Here is a 25,385-nt window from a genome sequence, read left to right on the forward strand (position 1 = left end):
CAAAACTATCCCTGCACGTTCGGTTATTCGAACTCGGGCCATTTTCCACGTCGGCAACTTACACCGCCTCTCCTAATGGCAATTGCGTAATTTCACTCCACGTATGGAGTCTCAGGAGTAACGATGAAGTTATCTGGGTAAAAATCACCTACAAACAGAACCACACTATTCTCCTCCCTGCAACCACTAATGTAGCCATTAGGTTTGACTTTTTCATTAAATGTTGACCACGTGCAGATCACGTGGCGGTGATCTGAAACGCCGTCAGAACTCGGAATTATTCGGATTGCTTCATTTGTAATGATCTCAGAAACAAAATGTGTAATTCGACATGTCGGCCGTGGCGATCTTTTCTTTCCTTCTTCTAAAATACTCTTTAGAGAAGACGCTGTGATTTGAACGGATCATTCCGTCTCTGAGAATGAATATTGAATTGACTGTGAATTGCTCATCGTTCTTCTTTTTCTTCTTGATTTTCTCCATGTTAAGTTTTTTCTGCTTGTTGTTTGGTTTGTAGTTTAACGTAACAAGAATTTGATCGAGAGGTTACCAAAAATGTTGGAGGATCAAGTGGCGTACTTATTGCAGAGGTACCTTGGAAATTATGTGCGAGGACTCAACAAGGAGGCTCTGAAGATCAGTGTATGGCAAGGTTGGATTCATTTCAATTCCTGCACTTCATGTTTCGTCTTCTTCATTTTACTTCTGCTGCCTTCATCGCATGAGTGTTAGTTTTTGAAGTTCTGCAAACATTGTACATATATTGTGCTTTTGGTCTTAGGTGGTTGGTATTTAACTTCGTGCAATAAGAAAAATGTAATTCATATTCGGAATAGTTTTAAGGTGGCGAATGAGAGGATAGTATTGAGTTTGCTAGGAAGATAGTAGGTGGGATTAAACTATGTTCTTGATGAATTAGTGACTTACATGTCTTCAGTTTGGACCTTATTGTCATTCTACTATGGATATAACTTCTAAGGCATAGTGGTCCCCTGCGTTCGCTAGATGGATGACCCAAATTTTGAGGAGAAAAAAAGAGATTCACCGGCATTTTGAAAATTAGGTTTTTTGACCCTTTGCTGATGTCATATTCGGGTAAAATTACCAAATGAACCTCGCGCATGCAGGCTTTTTTGCTCTCTTGCTCCCTTTCCTCTCACACATATCACTCTCCTCTCTCCCATTCTCTCACGTTATCGCTCTTTGGTACTTGATCTCGCTCTGTCTCGCTTTCTGGTTGGCGATCTCGCAACATGAACTGAATAGAGGGAGAGGAAAAGAAGAAGATGGCCGGAGCTACTTGTGTGGCCTCGTTGGAGCTGGTGCATGGTCTCACCGAAGTTGGTCACGCCGGAGCTGGTTCTGAAGTTGGTCAGGCTGGAGGAGAAAAGCACTAGATGATGAAGAGAGAAGAAATCGGAGGAAGGAGGAAGAGAGAAAATAAATAAGAATAATTTTGTAAAATTGCTTGATGATGATGTATATAAGGTTCTAGAGATATTGATTGGTCTTTTGTGGAGGCTTATGACAAATCTAAGAGTATTGCTAATATTATGGGGTGAAAGGAAAATTGAAGTTAAAATTGTATTAAAAGGGGGCCATACACTATCAATCAATGTCATGACTCAATGCAAGAATCATTATGGATTACAAATGTCTATGGCCCAAAGGTCTACAAAGAAAGGAGATTTTTGTGGCCAGTGTTACTATCTTTGTTTTAGTTTATTTCAGAACCTTGGTGTGTGGGTGGTGTCTTCAACATTACAAGATGGGCTTATGAGCGTTTTCCAGTTGGAAGAGTTACTAAAAGGGTATTGGTTCTTCACACTTTCTCATCGACAGATGTTTCATCTCCAAGGATTGGGATGACTTATTTGCTAATACTAGGGTGTCAAAACAGCATAGAACCACCTCAGACCATTTCCCTTTGTTATTAGAAGCAGAGGCTGTGATATGGGGACCATCTCCTTTTCGGTTTTGCATCAGTTGGCTACTTCAAAAATTTGTCTTGCTCGGAAGGAAGCTTCTATTGCAAGTTCAATCTGCTAGGTTGGACAGGTTTTGTGATTTATTCCATGTGGAATTTAAAGAAGCTTTGAAGAATTGATCCCCTGAATTTGAAAAGAGCAGTAAGAAGAAAGAAAAAGCTTATTAGCTGAGCTTGACTTTTAGATGCGAAGCAGAAGCAATGAAATTTCAGCCACTGAAGTTATAAGGGTTGCAGTGAAAGGTGAGTTGTTGGAACTATACCTTGTTGAAGAAATAAATTATATTCAGACGTGCAAACTTAATTGGCTAAATTGGGAGATGAGAATAATGTCTTTTTTCATAAACGTTGATTAACTAGACAGAAGAGTTTGGAATTCGGAAAATTCTGGGCAGTTTTTGGTTAAATCACTTTCCAAGAAATTGGCTGCATCTTCATCCATGGATACAAAGTTGTTTAAAGCCTTGTGGAAATCAAGCTGTCCTAGAAGAGTGAATATTCAATTTGGGTGAAGATATTTGGAGCTCTTTGATAAAGTTAGAGCAAAATAAGGGAGAACTCATCATCATTCTATATAGGCATATATGGAAACTCTAACTAAGAATAGTAAATTACAATAAACGACAAAAGACTAATAAACTCCTATAACTACACATATACTATAACACTCCCCTTCGAAGGTGGAGCATATATGCTAATCATGCCCAACTTGTTACAAAGGTACTCTATTCGAACTCCATTTAAAGCTTTCGTGAAAATATCTCCTAATTGTTCTCCAGTCTTCACATATTCGGTAGACGCCAAACCTTGTTGTATTTTTTCCTGAACAAAATGACAATCAATTTCAATATGTTTAGTACGCTCATGAAATACTGGGTTGGAAGCAATATGAAGGGCAACTTGATTGTCACACCACAACTTGGTTGGAACTATAGTATTTAAGTCCAACTCAATCAAGAGTTGATGTAACCACATAATTTCACAACTGATTGTGCCTATATATTCTGATTTAGCATTTGATCGTGAGACTACATTTTGCTTCTTACTCTTCCACAAAACCAAATTGCTTCCAACAGAAACACAATAGCCAGAAGTCGATCTTCTGTCCTCTTTTGATGCTGCCCAATCGGCATCTGAAAAACATTCAATCATCATATGGCCACGATTTTATATAAGATCCCACGTCGAGGTCCAGCCTTCAAATACCATAGAATTTATTGTACTGCAGCCTAATGATCTGCTATTGTGACTATGTGAGGTCATAAACGGACTCAATGCTTACAAAATACGCTATGTTTGGTCGTGTTACTATAAGGTGATTTAACTTTCCAACCAATTTTCTATATCTTTCAAGATCTTTAAATGGTTCTCTATCTTTTAGAAGTTGCAGATTAGGCATCATTAGAGTACTGCATGGCTTGGCTCCCATTTTTCCTGTCTTAGATAGAAAATCAAGCACATATTTTCTTTGTGACATAAAAATACCCTTCTTGCTTCTCATTACTTCAATACCTAAGAAGTACTTTAGCACTCCTAAGTCTTTAGTATGAAATTGACTTTGAAGGAAAGATTTGAGAGACAATATACCTAATGTCTTCTTCGTCACAAGATCCTGAAACAAGCAATAACAGGGATAAAATAAGACACAACAATTAAGGTCACGAGTGATTTGACTAATAGAGACCAAATTAAAGGAAAACTGAGATAAATGTAGGACTGACGTCAGAGAAAGAGATGGGTCGAGCGTCAGTTCCAAGAACAGAAGATTTCTGATCCATCTGCTAAGGTAACACTGGGAAGAGATGTAGATGACAAAATGTTGGAAAGTAAGTTGGGATTACCCATTGTGTAGAGGATGAAAGAAGACAATAATTCGTATTATCTAAATTAGCAATGGTTGTAATAGGGGTACATGCAGATGATGTAGAAAATGCTTTAGATGGTTTATGGTACTGTTCAAATTCATCGATCTCAATTGCAGAATTAACAAAGAGCTGCTTAGATGAACCATGGGTGAATGGAGCCGTCGACTGAACCACATTAGACATCATTGCAACCTCTTTTACAAAAGAACTTCGAACTCGAGCAGAATATGGCCACAAGATCCTCACAAACAGTTGAAAGAAAGAAGAACCAAGGAATTAGAAATAACCACTTCTCCAAATATCTTTCCTATCGAGTGTGCTTTGTTGGATCTAAATGCACAGACACGTCGGAAAATGCAAACCAAGACAAGCCTAAGCGATGGCAAAAAAACGAATGCACCACACGTCGGCGCGTGTGACGGAGGGCAGCAGATTTCAGTGGCACGTGTGACTCATGCGTTGACTATTTTCCGGCTAAACTTTGGGTTCCTATAGATCGGAAAGTGGGCTTTCTTCTGAGTTGGGGAGTGATGAAAAAACACATTGGTAACAGACTGACCTCGTGTGCGACAACGGCGGATTTCCGATGGGGTGGCGGCGGCGGCAATGGCAGAGGATTTTAGTAGCGGCAACGGGTCCCAACAACAAAGAAAATACTCCAAACCCAAAGTAAACTCTCCTAAAAGATGCTCTAAACCTAAAACCTCAAGGGTTCACAAATCTCCAAATTACTCGCAAAACCCTAATTGCCCTAGGAAATACCTAAAGGTCTGATACCATGATAAAGTTAGAGCAAAATATGAGAGAACTCATCATCATTCTATACATTAGAGTTCAATATATATAGGCATACATGGAAATCCTAACTGAGAATGGTAAATAAATATGGATAAATGCTGCTTGGACCATTTTAACTTCTCAAGTTCTTACATGATCATTTAAAGCAATCTGGATGTTGATTACTTAGCTAGCCTCACTAAGATGAGAAATATATTACACCTAAGCCATCTTTGTTTCCACAATCTTTTGTTTTAAGGAGATATTGGTTGATGGATATTCAAAAATTACATTTTGGTAAAGTCATGTGTTGTAGGAGACTAGATTTTGGCTTAAAGCATTAAATCAACTAATAAAGGTTATGAGTCGATGAATCACTCTTGGGTCCATTTTGATAGATTCTACTTCCTTGATTACCTAGAATGAGTTAGAATCTCCAATTTCATCCATTGTACTATTTTATCATCTTGGAGGCTCCATTATATTTCGAAAAAAAGGGGGGCAAAAGACTAATAAACTCCTATAACTACACATATACTATAACACTCTTAATTGTTCTCAAAGATTGCATCATGCTTAGTGGGTCCATCGTTAATCTCAACATTTGCAAGATATTTCGGTGGAAGCTTTTCTTCTATTTGTTTCGAGCTTGTTCGAGTTTTAAGTCTTTTGGAATTTGGGTTTCTCTTGAGTTATGTGTTTAATTGGATTGTTGTACTTTTTCTCTAGAGTTTTAGTCTTTATGATATAATTTGGTTCTAGCATTGTATTGGTATGCTCGAAGCTTTTTCTTTGTTTCCTCTCATGTACAAGCATTAGACTTTTACATTATATTTATGAATAGTCTCGTTTCTGCTAAAAAAAATGGGACAAAAATCATTTTAGGCCTTAAGAATGGATCTTTAATCAATTATCTCCATATCGCTTGGGTGGGGATTACTGGTATTATGTAAATAGAAGTGAGAACTAACTAATAGAGGATAATAGTAGGGTTAAGCACCATTATAATATTAACCATAGAGCTTGGACAAGGAGGTCAAGTTCATGATTTCTGCCTGTATCAGGTTATGGATTGCGGTGAGGGCATAATAAATTCTTTATGAGCTGGAAACTTTTATGGGTTGAGGTTTTTCATAAAATATCTGAATTTGAATACGATCAAAATAATTATAGGGCATTGCATTGTCAAGTATGTGTGCAAGCTCTATTTGTTATCATATATGTATTTAAAGTCCTTACTCCTTTGGTTTTGATTGAACTTTCAACTTGTTCATGTTATTCTCTTAGGTGATGTTGAGCTAACAAATATGCAACTAAAGCCAGAGGCACTCAATGCATTGAAGTTGCCGGTGAAAGTTAAAGCCGGATTTCTTGGATCAGTCAAAATTAAGGTTTGTGAAATTTCCACTCGCACAGTCCATGATCATATTTCACGGTTGATTATTTCCTTTTTTTGAAATTCTTCATTGTATTTATTGTATTATATTTGCAGTATTTTATTTTTTCTTATTTATAATGGAGTGTTCTTCTATTTAAGGGTTTTCCAATTTGCAATAAGAAGTCTGTATTATCTTTGCACAAGAAAAAGCATTAAGGATGATAGTGTCTATAATATCTGTAAAACTCTTAGGTTTGAGAGAGAATCAGAATACTCTATTCATTCATCAAAGATATGAATATATACAAGTGTACAAAGCATAGAAAAGGAAAGAAATATAACAAAATATTTACGATAATGGAAAACCTTAACAATAGAACTATAACTCTCCCTTTCAAGTTGGAGCATATATGTTACTCATGCCTAACTTGTCACATAGATAATCTATATGTGTTCCATCCAATGCTTTCGTGAAGATATCTCCTTATTGTTCTCCAGTCTTCACATATCCTGTAGATACTAACCCTTGTTGATTTTTCTCACGTACAAAATGGCAATCAACTTCAATATGTTTTGTCCTTTCATGAAATACTGGATTAGACGCAATATAAAGTGCTGCTTGATTATCACATCACAATTTTGTCGGTGTGGTGATTTCAAATTCCAACTCAACAAAAAGTTGATATATCCAAATCAATTCACACACAGACTGTGCCATTGCTCTATATTCTGATTCCGCACTTGAATGTGACACCGCATTTTGCTTCTTACTCTTCCAAGAAATCAAATTACCACCAACAAAAACACAATACCCTGAGGTTGATCTTCTGTCTTCTTTAGATCCTGCCCAATCGGCGTATGAGAAACATTCAATATTAATATGACCATAATCCTTATAAACTAAACCACGTCCGAGAGCACCCTTCAGATAATATAGAATCTGTTCCAATGCAGCTCAATGATCAACTGTAGGGCATGACATGTACTGACTCACAATACTTACTGAATAGGCTATGTCGGGTCGAGTCACTTTAAGGTAATTAAGTTTTCCAACTAACCTCCTATATCTTTCAGGATCTTTTAGCAATTCTCCATCCTTTATGAGTTATAAGTTGGGCATCATTGGGATACTACATGGCTTAGCCCCTAGCTTTCCTGTTTCAGTCAACAAGTCAAGTACATATTTTCTCTGTGATAATAGTATTCCTTTCTTGCTCCTTATTACCTCAATTTCTAAGAGGTACTTCAACATGCCCAAATCTTTTGTATGGAATCAACTATGAAGAAAGGTCTTTAGGGACTGGATACCTAAAGCATCATCACTAGTAATCACAATATCATCCACATATACGACTAACAAGATGACACCGCCTTCAGATCTCTTAACAAAGACCGAATGATCAGACGTGCTCTTTCGCATTCCAAAGCTTTCAATCACCTAACTAAATTTACCAAACCAAGCCCGTGGACTCTGCTTTAATCCATACAAAGATTTACGAAGGCGACACACCGTTCCATTCTCCCCCGGAGCAACAAACCTTGGTGGTTGCTCCATATACACCTCTTCTTGAAGATCACCATGAAGAAATGCATTTTTAATATCAAGCTGATGTAAAGGCCAATGATTGATTGAAGTTAATGAAATAAACAACCTCACAGATGCCATTTTTGCTATAGGAGAAAAAGTATCAGCATAGTCAACACTATAAGTTTGTGCATAGCCTTTCGCTACAAGGCGCGCTTTTAATCGAGCAATAGAACAATCAGGATTGATTTTAACTGCAAACACCCATTTGTAACCGATAGCCTTCTTTCCTGTAGGGAGAGAAACTAAATCCCAAGTACAATTATCATCTAAGGCAGTCATCTCCTCCACCATTGCGGCACATCAACAAGGATGAGACAAAGCCTCATGAACAGTTTTATGGATGGATACAGACTCTAAGGATGCAATGAATGAACATGTGGAAGGTGACAAATGGTTATATGAAACAAAAGAGAAAATAGGATGAGCACATGTAGGTTTACCTTTACGAAGAGCAATAGGAAGATCATCACTTGTTTCTGGATCCAATGACGAAGAAGACTCTGGTATAGGGCATGGAATTGGAGGATACGAAGAAGTCTCTGGTACAGGCCATGGAACTGAAGGAGGTTATCGTCGAGTATAGGCCTTAACGATGGGTGGAAGAGTAGAGGTAGCCACAGGTAGAGATGAATCAGGAAGAGGATCGGAAGGAGAAATAACTTTGTAGACAAGGAAATCATCCTCTAATTCCTTATGTTCCCCCCAACTCTTATTCGAAGAGAGACGGTGATGAAAAAAATGAGGAATGTTAAAACATGTGACATCAGGGGAGACGAAATATTTATTTAGACTAGGACAATAACACCGATACCCCTTTTGAACACGGGAATAACCAATGAAAATACATTTAAGAACTTTGGATCTAGCTTGGTATGCTAAGGTTGTGAAAGGGTTGGGAAAAAACAAGGCACCAGGCCTGGATGGTTTTACACCAGAATTCGTCCTAAAATTTTGGATTCAACTAAAGGATAACTTCACAAAATTGTTTGAAGAATTTTACAACTCTTGTGTTAAAGAGAACTTCATTTGCTTAATTAAAAAAAAGATAGATGTGGTAAAAGTAAAAGATTTCAGGCTGATCAATCTCACAACCCTTACATATAAAATAATTGTAAAAGTATTAGCTGAAAGACTCAAAGGGATCATGCCAAGTATAATAGCTCCTACTCAAAGTGCTTTCATTGAGAGGAGACAGATCCTTGACCCCATTCTCATAGCCAATGAAGTCGTAGAAGATTATAGATCCAAAAAGAAGAAAGGTTGGATCTTTAAGTTGGACTTAAAAAAGTTTTTGATAGAGTTGATTGGACCTTCCTAGAAAAGGTGCTTTATGGAAAAAATTTCAATCCAAAATGGATCTCATGAGTAATGGGTTGCATCGCCAACCCAAAGTTCTCCATCTTCATTAATGGTAGGCCTCGAGGAAGAATCAATGCAATAAGAGGAATTAGGCAAGGAGACCCCCTTTCTCCTTTCTTATTCATCTTAGTTAGTGAAATGCTAAATGCCCTAATCACTCATAATCACTCGTTTGCATGAAAAAGGAAGATATGAAGGCTTCACGGTTGGTAAAGATAAAATCCTTGTCTCTATTCTCCAATTTGTGGATGACACGAATTTTTGCAAGTATGAAGATGCCATGCTAGATACTCTTTGGGCTACCGTTGATCTTTTCGAGTGGTGTTCAGGCCAAAAAATTAATTGGGAAAAATCAGTGTTTTGTGGCATAAACGTAGATTCAGACAAGTTGGTTTCAGTGGCTGCTAGATTCAATTGTAAAGCTGAGCAACTTCCTTTCATTTACCTCGGTCTTCCTTTGGGTGGATACCCAAAAAGGTGGAGTTCCAGCCGCCAATTTTTGACAAATTTCAAGGCAAACTAGACAAATGGAGAAGATACAACCTATCTCGAGGAGGAAGGGTGACCCTTTATAAGTGAGTACTCTCAAATCTTCCTGCTTACTATATTTCTTCCTTCTTGGTGCCAGGGAAGGTGTTATCCAGATTGGAAAAAATTTTGAGAAACTTCTTTTGGGAAGGCGATAAAGGGGGGAAAATAAACCACTTAGCCAAGTGGGAGTAGGTGTCTAAAGCCCAAGAGGAAGGAGGTTTAGGGCTTGGCAGTTTAAAAGAAAGAAATTTGTCTCTTTTAACAAAATGGGGATGGAGATTTATGAATGAGAACTCCTCCCTTTGTTGTAAAGTTGTTAAAAGCATACATGACAGCAGCTTGTTTGGTTGGCACACTTCAGGAAGGGCAGGTTGTAGTCTTAGAAGCCCTTGGATCAACATCTCAAGATCATGGCTGAAAGTGGAAAATTTGGCTGTCTTCAAAATAGGTAACGGCTGCAGAATAGCATTCTGGTTGGATGCTTGGATCGACAATACTCCATTCAATCTCCGATTTCCTAGTTTGTTCCAAATAGCTCTTCAACCAAATGGCTTAGTGTTGGATCATTGGGATAAAAACACATCCTCTTGGTGCATCTCATTTAGAAGACTACTGAAAGAGGAAGAAATTTAAGATTTTCAAGTTTTGTTAAGCTTAGTTGCAATAATAGAAGTGAAGGATTGCTTCGACAAACGCTCATGGTCATTGGAATCCAATGGCTTTTTCACGGTTAAATCACTAGTCACTCATCTTCGCAAAGCCCCTCCAATCGATAAATCTTTAAGACAAGCACTTTGAAAGTCTAAAAGCCCGAGGCGAGTAAATATAATCATTTGGGTAATGATATTTGGAACTCTAAACTGCTCAAGTGTGCTGCAAAAGAAGTTATCCTCCCATTATCTTTCTCCTAATAGATGTGCTTTGTGTAAAAGGAATAGGGAAGACCTTCAACACCTTTTTGAATGTGTTTATGCTCAAAATTGCTGGTTCTCATTATTCAAGACATTCAACTTAAGTTGGGCTTTTGGGGAAGCATTCAGAGATAACGTCCAACAGTTGCTAGTAGGTCCAAACCTTATGAAAAAAAAACAAATTTTGTGGGTCAATGCTGTTAAGGTAGTGCTGGCAGATTTGTGGTTTGAATGGAACCAAAGAGTCTTCCAAGATAAGGAAACTCCTTGATTCACAAGATTTGAAGTAGCCCAGCTTAATGCCTCTATGTGGAGCTCTCTCACTAGCACCTTTGCAGCTTACTCGTGCAAAGAAATCAATTTGAATTGGCATGCCTTCCTTTCTCAGGAACTTTGAAGCTATCTTCCCAAAGGAATTTTGGCTAGCCGTGTTTTATTATTGTTCTTAGGCTGTCTTGCTTTTAATTTGTTCCCTAAGTACTGTTATGAAACCTATTATTTAATCTTATGTTATGTCCTTCGAAAATGATGAGGGTGCTAGGGGAGTCTCAACGTAGTTGAGATGTTCTGGTGCACCTGCTGATCCATATCGTATCCTTGTATTCTGAGCATTAGTCTCACTTCATTTTCTTAATGAATAAAGAGACTCGTTTCCTTTAAAAAAAAATCCCTTTTTTCCTCCATTCTTACATCACTTTTACCCAATTAGCCCCATTTTTCTTAGATCAATTTTCTTCTGGTGTCAGCTTGTCCTCATTTAAATTCCTTCCCAATGTTTGAATTCGTATACAGGTCTTTTTTCTTGTTGCTTGATTTCGAGTCGAACTCTGAATATTGTAGACGACAATTTTGTTTTTCTACTGTCCCGAGCGAAATGCTGAGTTCTGGATTTGTGGGCATCTTTTTAGTTCTCAAGATCATCTTGAGCTTGGAATTCAGTTTATTTCCAAAAGGTTCGGTGGCAAATCACTGGGATGGCTCTGTCATCAATGGTCTATCATTTTCCGTCGATTGCTTAAGGAGGAGATTATTGAGTATCAAGAGTTGCTTGGGAAAATTTCATGTAGAAGGTTTCAGATAATTTTGATAGAAGAACATGGTCTTTAGAGGCATCTGGGAATTTTTCAGTGAAATCCCCCTCAGCCCACCTGTCTCCCTCTTCCCCTTTGGACAAAACGTTCTATAAGGCACTTTGGAAGACTAAATGGCCGAGGCTTGTTAACATTCTTGTGTGGATCATGGTTTTTGGACACCTAAACTGCTCGTCAACAATGCAAAGGAAGCTTCCATCTAGCTGTTTGTCCCCCTCTATTTGTCCTTTGTGTAAACAGCGTGGAGAATATTTGTTGCATCTCTTTTTCACTTGCCCATACTCAGCGCAATGTTGGTGGAAATTATTTTCTATTTTTAATATATCGTGGGTGTTTGGAGAGGTTTTCAGAGACAATGTACAGCAGCTCCTATTAGGCCCACACCTAAAAGGGAGTTCTTGGCTGATTTGGTACAATGTGGTTAAGGCTTTGTTGGCTGATTTATGATTTGAGAGAAACCAAAGGATGTTACATGATAATCTCCTTGGTTGGTCGGATAGGTTTGAAACTGCTCGGCGGAATGCTTCTTTGTGGTGCACTTTATCCAAGCATTTTGAAGACTATTCCATTCAAGATTTTTGTTTAAATTGACATGCTTTTATTTTTCTGGCTTTTGGTATTTGGAAATGATGAGGATGCTATGAGGGTGTCAACCTAGTTGAGATTCCCGAGTGCATCTCTTGATTCTTCCTCTTGTATTTTGAGCTTTGTCTCATTTCATTACATCAACAAAGAGACTCGTTTCCTTTTTTTTTTTTTTTTTTGAAAAAAAAGAATTCAGTTTCTTGACCAAATTGAACCTTGTTGTGGTCTGAGTGAGTTCTTTTGTCCGCCTTTTGAACTGGTGGAATAGATTCAGTTAGCTTATCAATGGGACTCAAGTCTATTTTCTTTTGATGTGTTAACCACTATTCTTTTAGTGTTGGCTTTCAACTTGGTGCTAAGGTATAGTTGGTGCTTAGGCAGTAAATTCCTTGACTTGCTGTCTTCAGTTATTGTTTTGAACTTGGATAAGAAACAATTTCATTGATGAATGAAATAAGCCAAAGTAGTACATAACTTTCTGGCTGAATCTGCTCCCTCAAAAAGCTACACGTGGAGCTGCCATGGATGACTTGTTGGCTTTCCAATACATGGCTTGGTTAAGGTGCAGATGGACTGCTTCAGTTTATCATAGTCTTTCAGCCATTCTCCTTTTCAATCCTTTCTCAGTTGAGCTTTACGGCTACTTGAAAGAGTTTACTTGTCATTTTGTTTCAACTTTGACTTTAGAGTTTTTGAGTAACAAGGTTTCTATGTCATTAATACGTTTTCATCAGGTTCCATGGAGTAGACTTGGTCAAGATCCTGTCATAGTGTATTTAGATCGAATCTTCTTATTAGCTGAGCCTGCTACAGAAGTTGAGGGACACAGTGAAGATGGTATCCAAGAGGTCAAGAAAACTAGAGTTCGTGTAAGTTGTTGTTGATATTATTATTATTATTATTATTCTGGGTGGGGGGATGAAGAAATCATACACAACCATATAAACATCTAATTTCTTCACTCTTAACATGGAGCAGGAAATGGAAATCAAACTATTGGAGAGGATGCAGCGAACAAAGACAGAAATGGTAAGTCTACTGTAAGCACTATGATGGTCATTTCGCTTCCTCTTATATGGTGGTTGGCGGTTGTTAGTTTTTACATCAGTGGCATAAAGGGGATGCAAGTTTTTTGTATGAAATCTTAATCGGGTTTTCTCCACCAATGGTTTCTGAAATTCATCATGCTCAGTGCATTGGCTAACCATTAAGGCCGATGAGTTTTAATCACAATGGCTGTGACCCATGAACCTCACAAGTAACAACCAATACATAAATAAATTATAATTCAACTTCAACATATTTAGCATGGAGATTAATGCCTTAATATTGTTTTTTGGAAGAAGAAACCGAGCGACAAGAAAAATTCCTGCTGCTCATAGCAGCATGTATAAGAGCTGAAATGGGGGTAAAAGAAACATTAAGGCATTAATTTTCATGCTAAATATGTTGAAGTTGTATTGTGAATTGTGATTTATTTATGTATTGGTTGTTACTTGTGAGGCTCATGACCATAGTGACTAAATAATGCTGAGTACACCTAAAAAACCTGCCTCCAGAATAAATAAATAATAAAAGAGTATGAAGAACAAGTAGAAACAGCTCATTTATCTGAGGTAGGAAACTCTGTCCCTTTGTTTTTTTTTTCAGGGGCTTGCACACAAAGTCACACCCAAGTCTTCCGAGATATTGGTGTATAGTCATTTATTCTACATCTCTAGCTTTCTTAACTTCGGGTCCTAACACTAAAAGAATAGTGGTTAACTTAAATAGCCTTTGTGTGTGTGTGTATGTGTGGAGAAACCATAAACACACTGAGGCTTATTCTTCTAATGTTGCGACTTTAAGAGCATTGAAGACAAAAATTTAAGTAAAAATCAATTCTATTAATGATGATAGCAGTGATGTTGAAGATATTCTTTTAGAATTTTTTTATTAAGTGATAATTGTGGGTTTTATTTTTTTATTTTTAAAATTTTTTATTTCAAACACTTTTGTATGACTCATGTTTAGCCATAATAGGTAATATCAATTTAGGATTTGTAAAATGTTTGAGGCTTACGCCTTATACTGCCTCGAGGCTTATGTCTCGATTCTCCAAGAGGTAAACCATCAAGGCCTCCTTTAGCCTTTTAAAACATTGGCATTTGTCTATTGTTGAAAAATACTATACTGTTCTATAGTGAGTAGAAATATCCGATTGCATGTATGTTCTGTTTAATGAAAACAAAAAATTGTAATGACAATAAGAAAATATCAAAAGTAACTAGATGAGTAGTTATGGACAAGAAAATTCAAATTATGCTTCAACAATAATCATAACAATGGTTATCTTCAAACTTCAAATATCTTCAAAATATCGGTTGTCATTCTGTAGTTGATGAAGATTAAAGAACATTCATTTGATTATTTCATTCTTAATTGTCTGAAAAAAAAGTAAGTGTGCATGGTGTCTGATTGAACTTAGCTTCTAGGATGAAATGTCCTCGGGCTTGATGTGGTGATGGTTTGCGTTTGGTTTCATTTTATATGCCTGATGCTAGGGTAACTGTATGTGAAAAATTACTTGTTTATATTCTGATATTGTTGGAGCCTAATTTCAGACTCTCTCTCCTTCCTCTTAATTGATTATTTTTAGTGCAACCATATGTGAAATATTTTTGTTTTGCATGACTTTAGTGACCTTTCCCCTTTCTTCTGGGTTTTCTTTTTCTCTAGAATAACTCGTGGTTGGGATCACTGATCAGCACAATAATTGGAAATTTAAAGCTTTCGATATCAAACATTCACATCAGATATGAGGATATTGAAAGGTAAAAAAAAGATGTCTCTACTTCATGCGCTTGATTGGTTTGTTTAATAACACAAGTTTCCATTTGCAGCAATCCTGGACATCCATTTGCAGCTGGTGTGAGTTTAGAAAAACTTTCAGCTGTTACAGTAGATGATGATGGGAAGGAGACTTTTATAACCGGCGGTGCACTTGATCGTATTCAGAAGGTCTGCTTCCTACACATTTTATTTCTTTAATGTCCTCATCCCATTCCCCCCTTTGTTACCGGTTATGAAATGGGATCTGTGTTACTGTTGGAAAAGATCCAATTACGTGCATGCTTTTGAACAAATATCAATCACACACAGATTGCGAAGACTGGAGCATTCAACTTGCAAACCTTTTATTGCTGTCAACTGTTCATTTCTACTTCTATTTTTATTTGTTTGTAGGAAAACAAACTTTTAATTGGTAAAGCGATGTTACACTTTTTTTTTTTTTTTAAAAAAAAAAAAACTTTTTCATTAATTAATGTTTTTGGACCACCCCTTCATTGACCAAACAATTTCTTCTGTGCTTTTAGATGGAATTTGACTTCCCTTCTTGACACTATGAATTGGATCAAATTAATGTTTTTGGACCACCCTTTCAAGGGTTGCAAGGCAGACTTATGGACCAACTTCATTTGTGCGGTTTTGTCTAAGATTTAGGAAGGGAGAAATGATCGTGCTTTCAAAAACAGATCAAAGCCATCCAAATATATTCTTGAATCTCCTATTTTTATTGCTCTTCAAGACTTTTATGGCTGATAAGGCATTGATTAAACTTGATGATGACTTTGCCAAACTGGACTTTGATGGAAAATGGAGGAAAATTGGTAAATTTCATTTGAAATTTGAAAACTGGTCTTACAAAGCACATTCTCATCCAACATTCATTGTTGGTTTTGGGGGTTGGCTTTTTCTGAAAAACTTACCTTTGTCTTTCTGGACTTGTTCTAATTTTGAAGCCATTGGTGAAAACCTTGGAGGTTTGGTTAGTATTTATTCTCAAACCTTGAATTTCTTGGATTGCTATGAAGCGCGTATTGAAGTTAAAAGAAATTTGTGATTGGACTTCTAAACATTTTTAACATCAAGTGGGTGTAAAGGCAAGTATGTTCTCTCCTCTCACTTCTCCTTTACTTTGTCAATAGTTCCGGTTTTGGTGGTCACTAGATTGCTGACAAATTATTCATAATATTATATCAACACTCAAAAAAAGTTCTCTCTCTAGAATGTCTCTCTCGCCCCAAACCTTCCCCCCTTCCCCCCTTCCCCCCTTCCCCACTGCACCTCACCATGAACCGTGGACCTTGATGATGGCCAAGAAAAAACCCTCCTCCACTGTTGACTGTAAAACATTCACTATCGCTCCAGATAACATACTCAAAACTGGGCTTACCGCATCACAGAACAACAATGCGATCGATCGTTCTCCTTCAAGCGGCAACCCTGCTCCCTTTAGTGGCTCTCCTCGACTATTTGACAACTAATCGACGCCCCATTCAATAAAAAATTCTTCAAGGAAGATCGTACTAATGGCAATGTATTATGGGTTGAGAAAATTTCGAATAGAAGGAGGCACTGCGTAGAGATCGTAGAATTGAAAAGTAATGGGGGATGTCACAAACTGATTGTCCCAGTAGGACGACGGCTACTTATTGGCATCCTCACCAAAGGAACACAATCAGAAAATGTCAGCCCCAAAACCATTAATCACAATCAACAATCCTCTGTCAACCTCAACATTAACTTACCCCATCCTACATATTGAAGTTACGGAGCGATATTGATGGCAATCCTTTGATTGAACAGAGGATGCGACACTACAGGGAAATATATTGTTATTTCTCTTTCAGATTTTGAGGAACAATTCTCCAACCCATACACCGAATCGGTGTCTACTAGGCAAGGTTCACCGTCACCACTCTCAGTCATACCTCTAGACTTCTATGAGGATGTTCCTGCTCAACAGGCATAGCATTTGGATGAAATCAGTTTGCAAAAATTTAAGGAGGAAACCATATATGAAACATCCGACAGAAAGAAAAATGAAGGGAGCCAAAATACATTGCTTTATCCGAGTTTGCAATCTTTGGCTCCATGGCTTCTAGAAAATGGTCTCTGCATTATGGCCATTCCTAACAAAGCAAAAAAATGGGGGAAAATCCAATTCAAAATTTGCCAAGTTACGAACAGAGTTGAAAAATCTCACATCCACCATTAACTACAACAGGGAACTACATTAGGGGATCTTTACACCTTGTTTTGGAAGGGTTGTCTGCCCCTAAATGATTATCTTATTATGGAATATGGGGGGCCTCTGCTCGAGGAAGAAAAGATGCAGATCAAGGACCACCTCAATAAAGCCAAAGCCACTTTTGTCATCCTACAAGAAACCAATAGGGTAGACATCGATCGAAATTTATTAAATCCATGTAGAACTCGCGTAACATTGCTTGGGCTTCCTTGGATGCAATAAACAAGGCTGGAGGCATCCTAGTCCTTTGGAATCATCCATCTTCCTACATTGGCGAAGTCATTAAAGGTAACCACTCTCTATCTTTGCGCATTACTCTCATGGATGGTTACTCTTTTGGTTAAACGTATATTTTCCATCGAAGGCTAAAGATAGGGATCGACTATGGGAAGAGCTCTATGATCTCTCAATCTTTGTAATGAGCATTGGATTATTGGGGGCGATCTCGTATCTAGTTGGTCTTTTGAAAAATCTAGTGGTAAGTCGAGAACCACTAGCATGGACCTCTTCAACAAATTTGTTGATGATTGCTCTCTCATTGGCCCACCTCTCTCAAATGGCAAGTACCCATGATCCAACTTTAGACGGCTCCCTATGATGACATTAATTGATCGATTCCTGATATTTGAGTCCTGTATTGATAAATATAGAAGCGGTTCGTCAAGCGTCTGCCTCGACCCACATTTGATCATGATCCGATCCAACTCACGCTTGGCATCCAAAAATGGGTTCCCAACTATTTTAAATTTGAAAATATGTGGATGATCCATCGTTCTTTTAACTCTATGTTGTCTAGTTAGTGGAACAGAATCATTTAGCAGGATGAGCGGGTCATGATTGTATTCAAAAGTTAAAAGAACTTTAAACATATACTGAAAGCATGAATCATGATACTTTTGGTTTCACTCAAAAGTATCATGGTTAAAATGTTGGTTTCTTGCTGGAAAATCTTTAATTATTGGGGGGCCTTCATTTTTCAATATTGCTAGCGGATTGCTTCTCGGATCAGATCTCCTCTAGTTAATTTAGTTTGAGTATTTTCTGTAATTGTTTGTTTTGTTTTGCCTGGTCTTGGTTTATGTTGAAATCGTTTTTTCTTGTTACTCTTTTGTATGGTTGAGTTTTAACTTTGGTTTTATTTATCTTGAGGATAGTTTGTTTGGAAAGGATGAGGACGCTAAAGGGGTGACAACCTAGTTGAGATTCTTAGGTGCACCTCCTGATCCTTAGGCCTTTTTGTTCTTTGTATAATTCTCTTATACTTTGAGCATTAGTCTCATTTCATTTTATTAATGAAGAGACTCGTCTCCATTTAAAAAAAAAAAAACTTAATCAATTAAGGATTTCACCAAGATATCCTAATTTTCTGATCCTACCACATCACAAGGTGACCCCTTGCTCCGTTTCTTTTCACCTTGGTGGTTGATTGCCTTAGCAGAATGCTACAACGGGGGTAGACATAGGTCGTATTGAAGGATTCAATGTCAGTAACACAGGGCTCAACATCAATCACTTACAATTTGTGGATCACACTATTCTTTTCTCATTGTATGAACAGGATAAATTTACCAACCTCTTTGCGATTATTGAATCCTTTGAACTGGTCTACGCATTAATCACTCCAAGTCTAAAATCATGGGCATTCACATTGACGGAGACACGGTTGCATCCTTGGCTGCTTCTTTCAGGTGCAAGGTCGGTGATTGGCCCTCCACTTACCTCGGCCTCCCCTTGAATGGTAAAACATATTCAAGTGCATTTTGGGAGCCCATCATTGAGAAGGTGGAAAGGTGCCTCAACATCTGGAATGGTACTTATGTCTCCAAGGGCGGCCGTCTCACTTTAATCCAAGCAACTCTTAGCGACATCCCTACATACTATCTATCCCTCTACAAGATTTCTTCAAAGGCCGTTGACCGAATTGAAAACTTTATAGGAACTTTCTATGGAATGGGTATAATGACAAAAGAGGTATCCACACAATTAGATGGCAGAAAGTTCAACTCCCTATAACTGAGGGGGACCTTGGATTGATTGACTTGAAGATACGGAACAAATGTCTTTTGGCAAAATGGGTTTTGAGATATAACTTTGAGAGAGATGCTCTTTGGAGGCGTCTAATCAATGCTATATATGGTTCCCTATTATAACCATATGTATCGCTCAAATGAAAGATCTCATATACACGAAAAATGAAAGATCTCATATATACAACAAATGAAAGATCTAAGGGCTCATGGACCTATATCGCTCAAATGAAAGATCTCATACATGACAACATTACCCATATGATTGGCAATGGGGCAAATACCTTATTTTGGAGTGATTTGTGGGCTGGCTCCACCCCTCTCAAGATGGTTTTCCCTAGACTTTTTGCTCTTTCTGGACAGAAGGAGGTCTCTGTTGCTGATTGCTGGAATTATGCTTATCAAGCATGGGACCTCGGGCTAAGACGACACCTAAATGAGGTAGAGATTGATGTATGCCCACTATTTTGATTTCCCCTACCAGCCCACGGGGAAAGACACTTGGAAATGGAGCTTAGATAAGACAGGCCAATTTTGATTGAAATCGATTACGCACCACCTCGCCTTTGGTGCCAATAAGTAGAACACTCCCCTTTACAGAAATATTTTGAAAGGTCCCATTCCCAAGAAGATTCGATTCTTCCTATGGGAAGTAAGTCATGGAAGTATTAACACAACATACGTTCTTATTAACTAAAAAGGCCCCTTGAATTGCATCGACCCTAAATTGGTGTGTTCTCTGTCATCCCTATGGAGAGTCAATTATGTATCTTCTAGTTTTCTGCGACTTTGCACAATAATTTTGGGAGAAAATGCTCGCATGCTTTAACTATCATGTGATCTTTCCAAATGACCCTCTCACCTTGTTAAATATGCTCCTTATTGATTTTTATATTTCTTTGTTTCCAATTTTACTAATTCAACTTGTTGCTCATGTCGTGTTTCTGGTTAACAGGTCGTTGAACTCAACCAGTTGGCAGTTTATCTTGATGGTGATATATCCCCTTGGTGTATGGATAAACCGTGGGAGGATTTGCTTCCATCAGAGTGGGACAAAGTACTCCTCTTCTCGCTCTTCTTCACAAGTGTTTGTATCTTTTAATTTGGAGTAGTATTGTGTTTCTGATATCCTATTCCTTTTAGGTATTTCGTTTTGGTACCAAGAATGGGAAACCAGCTGAAGGTCTTGCTGAAAAACATGGCTATATTTTGCAACCGGTGTCTGGATATGCAAGGTATACAAAGTTGCGGGAAAATGATCTTGCAGATAGCCATGAACCTCTACAGAAAGCATCAGTATATTTGGATGACGTGACACTCTGTTTGTCGAAGGTTATAAATATATGTCTGAAACTCCCTAAACTGTAGTTTTGGGTTAGAAACAAATTTTGTTGGACATGGAAGAACTGATGATAACCTTTGATTCAGTTGGACTTATCAATCCTAACTCAAAAGAGGAATTTTGTTAATACGATAGGGGATCCTTCTGAAAATTCTTTTATTGTGGAAGCCTAGCGAGATGTCAAAAGAAAAACAAGAAAAACTTTATTCTAGAAAAGGTCTTTCTGAATGATTATTTTGTATTTCTTTTGCAGAATGGGTATAGGGATATTCTGAAGTTAGTTGATAATTTTGCTGCATTCAATCAGCGATTGAAGTATGCTCATTATCGGCCTCATGTTTCTGTGAAAACTGATCCTAGTTCCTGGTGGAAGTATGCTTTTAATTCAATTTCTGACCAGTTGAAGAAGGGAAGGTAATTGGAGCAGTTGTGCTGTTTTCTCTAAAGTATGCGTCACCATTTGTTATTGAATTAAAATCTTCTCTTATGATAGAAGAAGCATGGGAAAATAAGCTTTTTTTTTTTTTTTTTTTTTTTTTTTTTTTTTTAATTATTTATTTATTTATAATAAACGTATTATTTTTATATATTTTAGACATTTAAGATGCAGTTCTTATTTGAGTTAGGTGATATGTAGTATGTTTAAATAGAAATGGTGTTTTAATCGAACTTTTATTTGAGTTGCATGTAACCTTTCTAAAGATGGTTGAATGTAGAGAAACACCAGGTGACTGGTTTTCTTTTTCTCTGGTTGAGTAAATATTTTGTGTTGCTAATGTGTGGTCAATCATTAGAATGGGCATTATAAAAGGATATATTTTTGAAAAGGAAACAACAAAATTTTCATAGATATAATGAAAAGATTGAATACAAGGATACATAATAAAGCAAAATATAAGACAAGATAAGGGGATCAATAGGCGCACCCGACCATCTCAACAAGGTTGACACTACCCTAGTGCCCTCATCATATCCCATAAGGTACAAGATGAAGATAATAAAGTTTAACATAAAGAGGAAATAATACAATAGTAATCTCTTCAAACCAAGAAATAAAGTAGCCTCTAATCTAGGGAAGTAAAAGCTCTCCAATTGAGACAAATGTCTTGCACCGGGAAGCTTGAAGATGCCTTAGAAAGAGAGATCTAGGTGGATGGATCAAGTCTGGTAGCTTCAAAACGATTTATCCACGATAAGGATTTATCATGAAAAACTCTTTGGTTACTTTTGAACCAAATTCCAGCAAGTAAAGCCTTTACTGCATTTATCCATAGTATATAGGTTCTCTTTTTCAACTTAGGGCCACCCAATATTTGAACAGGTTTACTTTTTCAACTTAGGGCTACCCAGTATTTGAACAACATTATCTTTGAAGGAGGCACCAAATGCCCATTGAAGATTGAAAATGTCAATAAGCTTCTGCCAGCATGCCCTTGAAAAGTGAGATTCTTTATCTGGCAAGTTTTACATGACCGTGCAAGTGCGATGCATCATCACCAAGAAGCTTCCCTAACTCGTTGGGCCGTTTTGCTGTTTCCTTTGTCGGAAGGTGGAGGAAGTTTTGGATTATATTCTTTAGTGCTGCAAGTTTGCTAGTTCTGTTTATTGAGTGGTTTTGCACTGGAGAATGGCAGCCTGAGGGACTTCCAGCATGGCTGGTAATAAAATCGGAGGCTGAAATAACAACACTGCTGACCTGTCCTTCTTTATTAGACTTTTCGAATGCCCCTGATTTATTGGGGGATAGAAAAACTGGTTCGTTTAAAGTTATTCCTTGGCATACCTGCTGCTTTTCTGACGTGTTTAAAACAATTTGGGGGGAAGATAAATCAGCTGAAGGGCTGGTGAGGGGTTGTGACTTTTCCTCTTCTTCCTCTTTATTAAATGAATTGCAGGGGACAACTTTGTTTAATAGTTGAACGGCTGAAATCTTCTTTCTCATCATTAAAGACAAATCTTCATTTTTATTTGTGACCTTTCCCCTTCCTTTCCAACTGTCATCTTGTGACCTTTCCCCTTCGTCTGCTCTGTTTGGCCGGAAAGAACTCGCTGGCTTGGCATTCGACTGTTGAAACTTTTCCGTTGGAGTATTGGGGTTCCTCGAGTAGCTTGGAACCGATAGGTAAGAGGCTAAAAAGGACCAATCTGAATGTAGGGCCAGTGAATCGACCCCTTCATCCTTCAAAACTTGATTTAAACGTAAAATATCTAATGGATTTGAGAACTCATCAATAGAAACTTCACTGGAGTTAATAGCAGGGGATCCGAGCACTTTATATCCCCAAAATTTAAGTAAATACAACAAAGGCTTTCATGTTTAACTTCTATAGTCGCGGGGATGAAACCACATAAATTCCTTTTAACTCTGATTTTGGCTTCTTGAACATTAATGAGATTGAGGGTCTCAGCAACTATACATTCCAGACCACCAAAGTAAGCACCAATGGCTTCAAAAGTACCTCTGCACCAAAAACTCAGAGGAAGGTTTTTGATGCTCAATCAGCCCCAAAGCCTTTTATAACTGTTGGCCTTCCATGCTTCTTCGGATTCCATTTTTCAAAACGAAGGTGAAAAGGGCCAACTTGTTGCCACTGTTCAGTAGGCTCAATCAATTCACTAAGGTCACCTTGTTCAATTCTGATTAGAGCCATATCTGCGTGCAGGGGATTTAAAATGAATTGGAGTTGAAGGAGCCTCTCAACACACTTGCTAATTCCTTCCATTCATTATGGACAAAAAGCCTTTCTACTAACCATAGATTATGGAAGTCTTCTTGGAGGACATCAGAATCCTTTTTAACCCAGAAGCAGGGCTTACTCAGTTTCTTCTTGCTTAGGGCAGGGGACTGGAGATGCGGACTGAAGGATGTTTGATTAGACTGATCTGGTAATGAATCAATGGAGGGATTTTTACCTTTCACTACATCTGAGAAGCTTTTTATTGAAGATGCTTGAAGATTAACTGGTCTGCTTCCAGAAGATGGAGGGACTGAAATAGATTATCTCACCATTTCCTTGAACTCATGCCACCCTGTCACACCATCGCCGTAAGGGATATGAACATTTGTTCTGCCTCCTGATGAAGGCCAGACTGCGCATTCAATGAACCATTGCTTCTTGCTTTGAAACTTAGCTAGCCGGATGAAGCCCTGATCCACTCTTTCCTGAAGGAGGAAAAATTCGAAGGTTGGCCCATTCAAAAGTCTCCCTAAGCTAACAACCAACCATCGTGCTGCTTCTGAAGAGAGGAAGGATTTTTGACCACGCTTCAAATCTTCCAGACAGAAGCCATTCTTGTCCTTCCACATACAAAAATAATGATCTGAGATATGACAACTTTTTAGTTCCATGGTGTTGCGAAAAACCACAACATTCAACTCTTGGAAATAATAGGGCTCAACACCTTCAGCCTGCAAATTCTACTTTCTGGTTGGACCAACACTTACAGGCTAATTGTGGCAATGGAAGTGCTTCATCTTGGAACCAGACCTTTACTGCCTACAAAATATTAAATTTACTATAACCCCGTGACAGCCGGTTTTATATATATATATATGTATATATATATTTTTTTTTTTGAAAAGAAAACAAGCCTTTTCATTAATATTATGAAATGAGACTATTGCTCAAAGTACAAAAAGATATATTTAGAACAAGAGATGGATCAGTAAATGCACCCAAGAATCTCAACTAGATTGACACCCCTTAGCATCTTCATCATATCCAAAAATTCTAACACAAATGAACCAATAATAAATAAAAATAACGAAACAGTCCAACAATGATAGGAGTTGCATGTAACCTTTCTAAAAAAAGCCCAACAATGATAGAACACCAATATTACAGTACAAATGCAAAACTAATCTGTAAATAAAAGCATGCCAATTTAATATTAAATCTTGAATTGAGAAGTCTTTAAAAGGCTTGGAAAGTGTGCACCAAGATGAAGCATTCAAGGGAGCCACTTCAAGCTGGTCGATCCACCCAAGTTGTTTATCATGAAATACCCTTTGATTTCAGCAAGTAATGCCTTAACTGCATTAGCCCAATTAGAATTTGATGAACAATGTCTCTAAAGCCATCAGCAAATAACCGTTAACTTTGGAGGAAAAAAATAATCTCCAAAAGCACTGCATAGCATAGGAGCAGCGAAAAAACAGAAGCAGCAAGTCTTCACCTTCTGCTTCACAAAGAGGACAGATAGATGGGGACAAATACTGGGATGGAAGCTTCCTTTGCATTACCGAGGAGCAGTTTAAATGCCCAAAAATCATGATCCATATTAGAATGTTAACTCTCTGAGGGCTCTTTGACTTCCATAAAGCCTTAAATAACAATTTATCAAAAGGGGATGAAGGTGAAAAATGTGCTGAAAGTGATTTGATGGAGAACTTACCAGATGCTTCTAATGACTAAACCCTCCTAACATAGTTTTTAGATACCCTTATGTCTGAAATTTGCCCAATCAAATTCTGAAATTCAATGATTTCATCATCCTTTAGCAATCTTCGGAATATTTTTTTTTGAAAAGGAAACAACCTTTATTAATCAATAAGATTTAGTACAAGATATGAGTACTTGTAAATAAAGGCAAATACAAAGAACCAAGCAAGAAACCAAAGGATCAGTAGGTGCACTTGGACATCTCAACTAGGTTGACACCCCCATAGCACCCTCATCACATCCAACAAAAATGAAGAGCCATTAGAGGCTAGAAAAAGAAAATACTAATGAGAAAAGACAAGGAAAAGCTTCACAAACTGAAGTTGCAAAGAACTATGCTGCAAAGAGCTAAAATACATCAAGGAAATTAAATCAGTTGAGAATACAAAGGAAAGATAAGTTGCTGCCACTTCCATCGGAACTTCAAC

General features: G+C 37.7%; 1 protein-coding gene across 2 annotated transcripts in view; it reads left to right on the forward strand.

The window, feature by feature from the left end:
- The first annotated feature begins 283 nt into the window (after nt 1–283).
- LOC120078006 (pleckstrin homology (PH) domain-containing protein) overlaps nt 284–25,385 on the forward strand; it is a 137,456-nt gene continuing 112,354 nt past the window's right edge. For both annotated transcript variants that reach the window (XM_039032177.2, XM_039032178.2), the window contains exons 1-9: nt 284–652; nt 5,917–6,020; nt 12,807–12,941; nt 13,051–13,101; nt 14,791–14,885; nt 14,955–15,072; nt 20,129–20,230; nt 20,317–20,505; nt 20,769–20,929. In XM_039032177.2, the coding sequence (XP_038888105.2) occupies nt 556–652; nt 5,917–6,020; nt 12,807–12,941; nt 13,051–13,101; nt 14,791–14,885; nt 14,955–15,072; nt 20,129–20,230; nt 20,317–20,505; nt 20,769–20,929 (1,052 nt within the window). In that variant the 5' untranslated portion in view covers nt 284–555. The remainder of the gene's footprint in view (nt 653–5,916; nt 6,021–12,806; nt 12,942–13,050; nt 13,102–14,790; nt 14,886–14,954; nt 15,073–20,128; nt 20,231–20,316; nt 20,506–20,768; nt 20,930–25,385) is intronic.

The sequence above is a fragment of the Benincasa hispida genome, chromosome 5, assembly GCF_027475165.1.
Source record: "Benincasa hispida cultivar pf3 chromosome 5, pf3_genome.v1.1, whole genome shotgun sequence".
Lineage (NCBI taxonomy): Eukaryota > Viridiplantae > Streptophyta > Magnoliopsida > Cucurbitales > Cucurbitaceae > Benincasa > Benincasa hispida.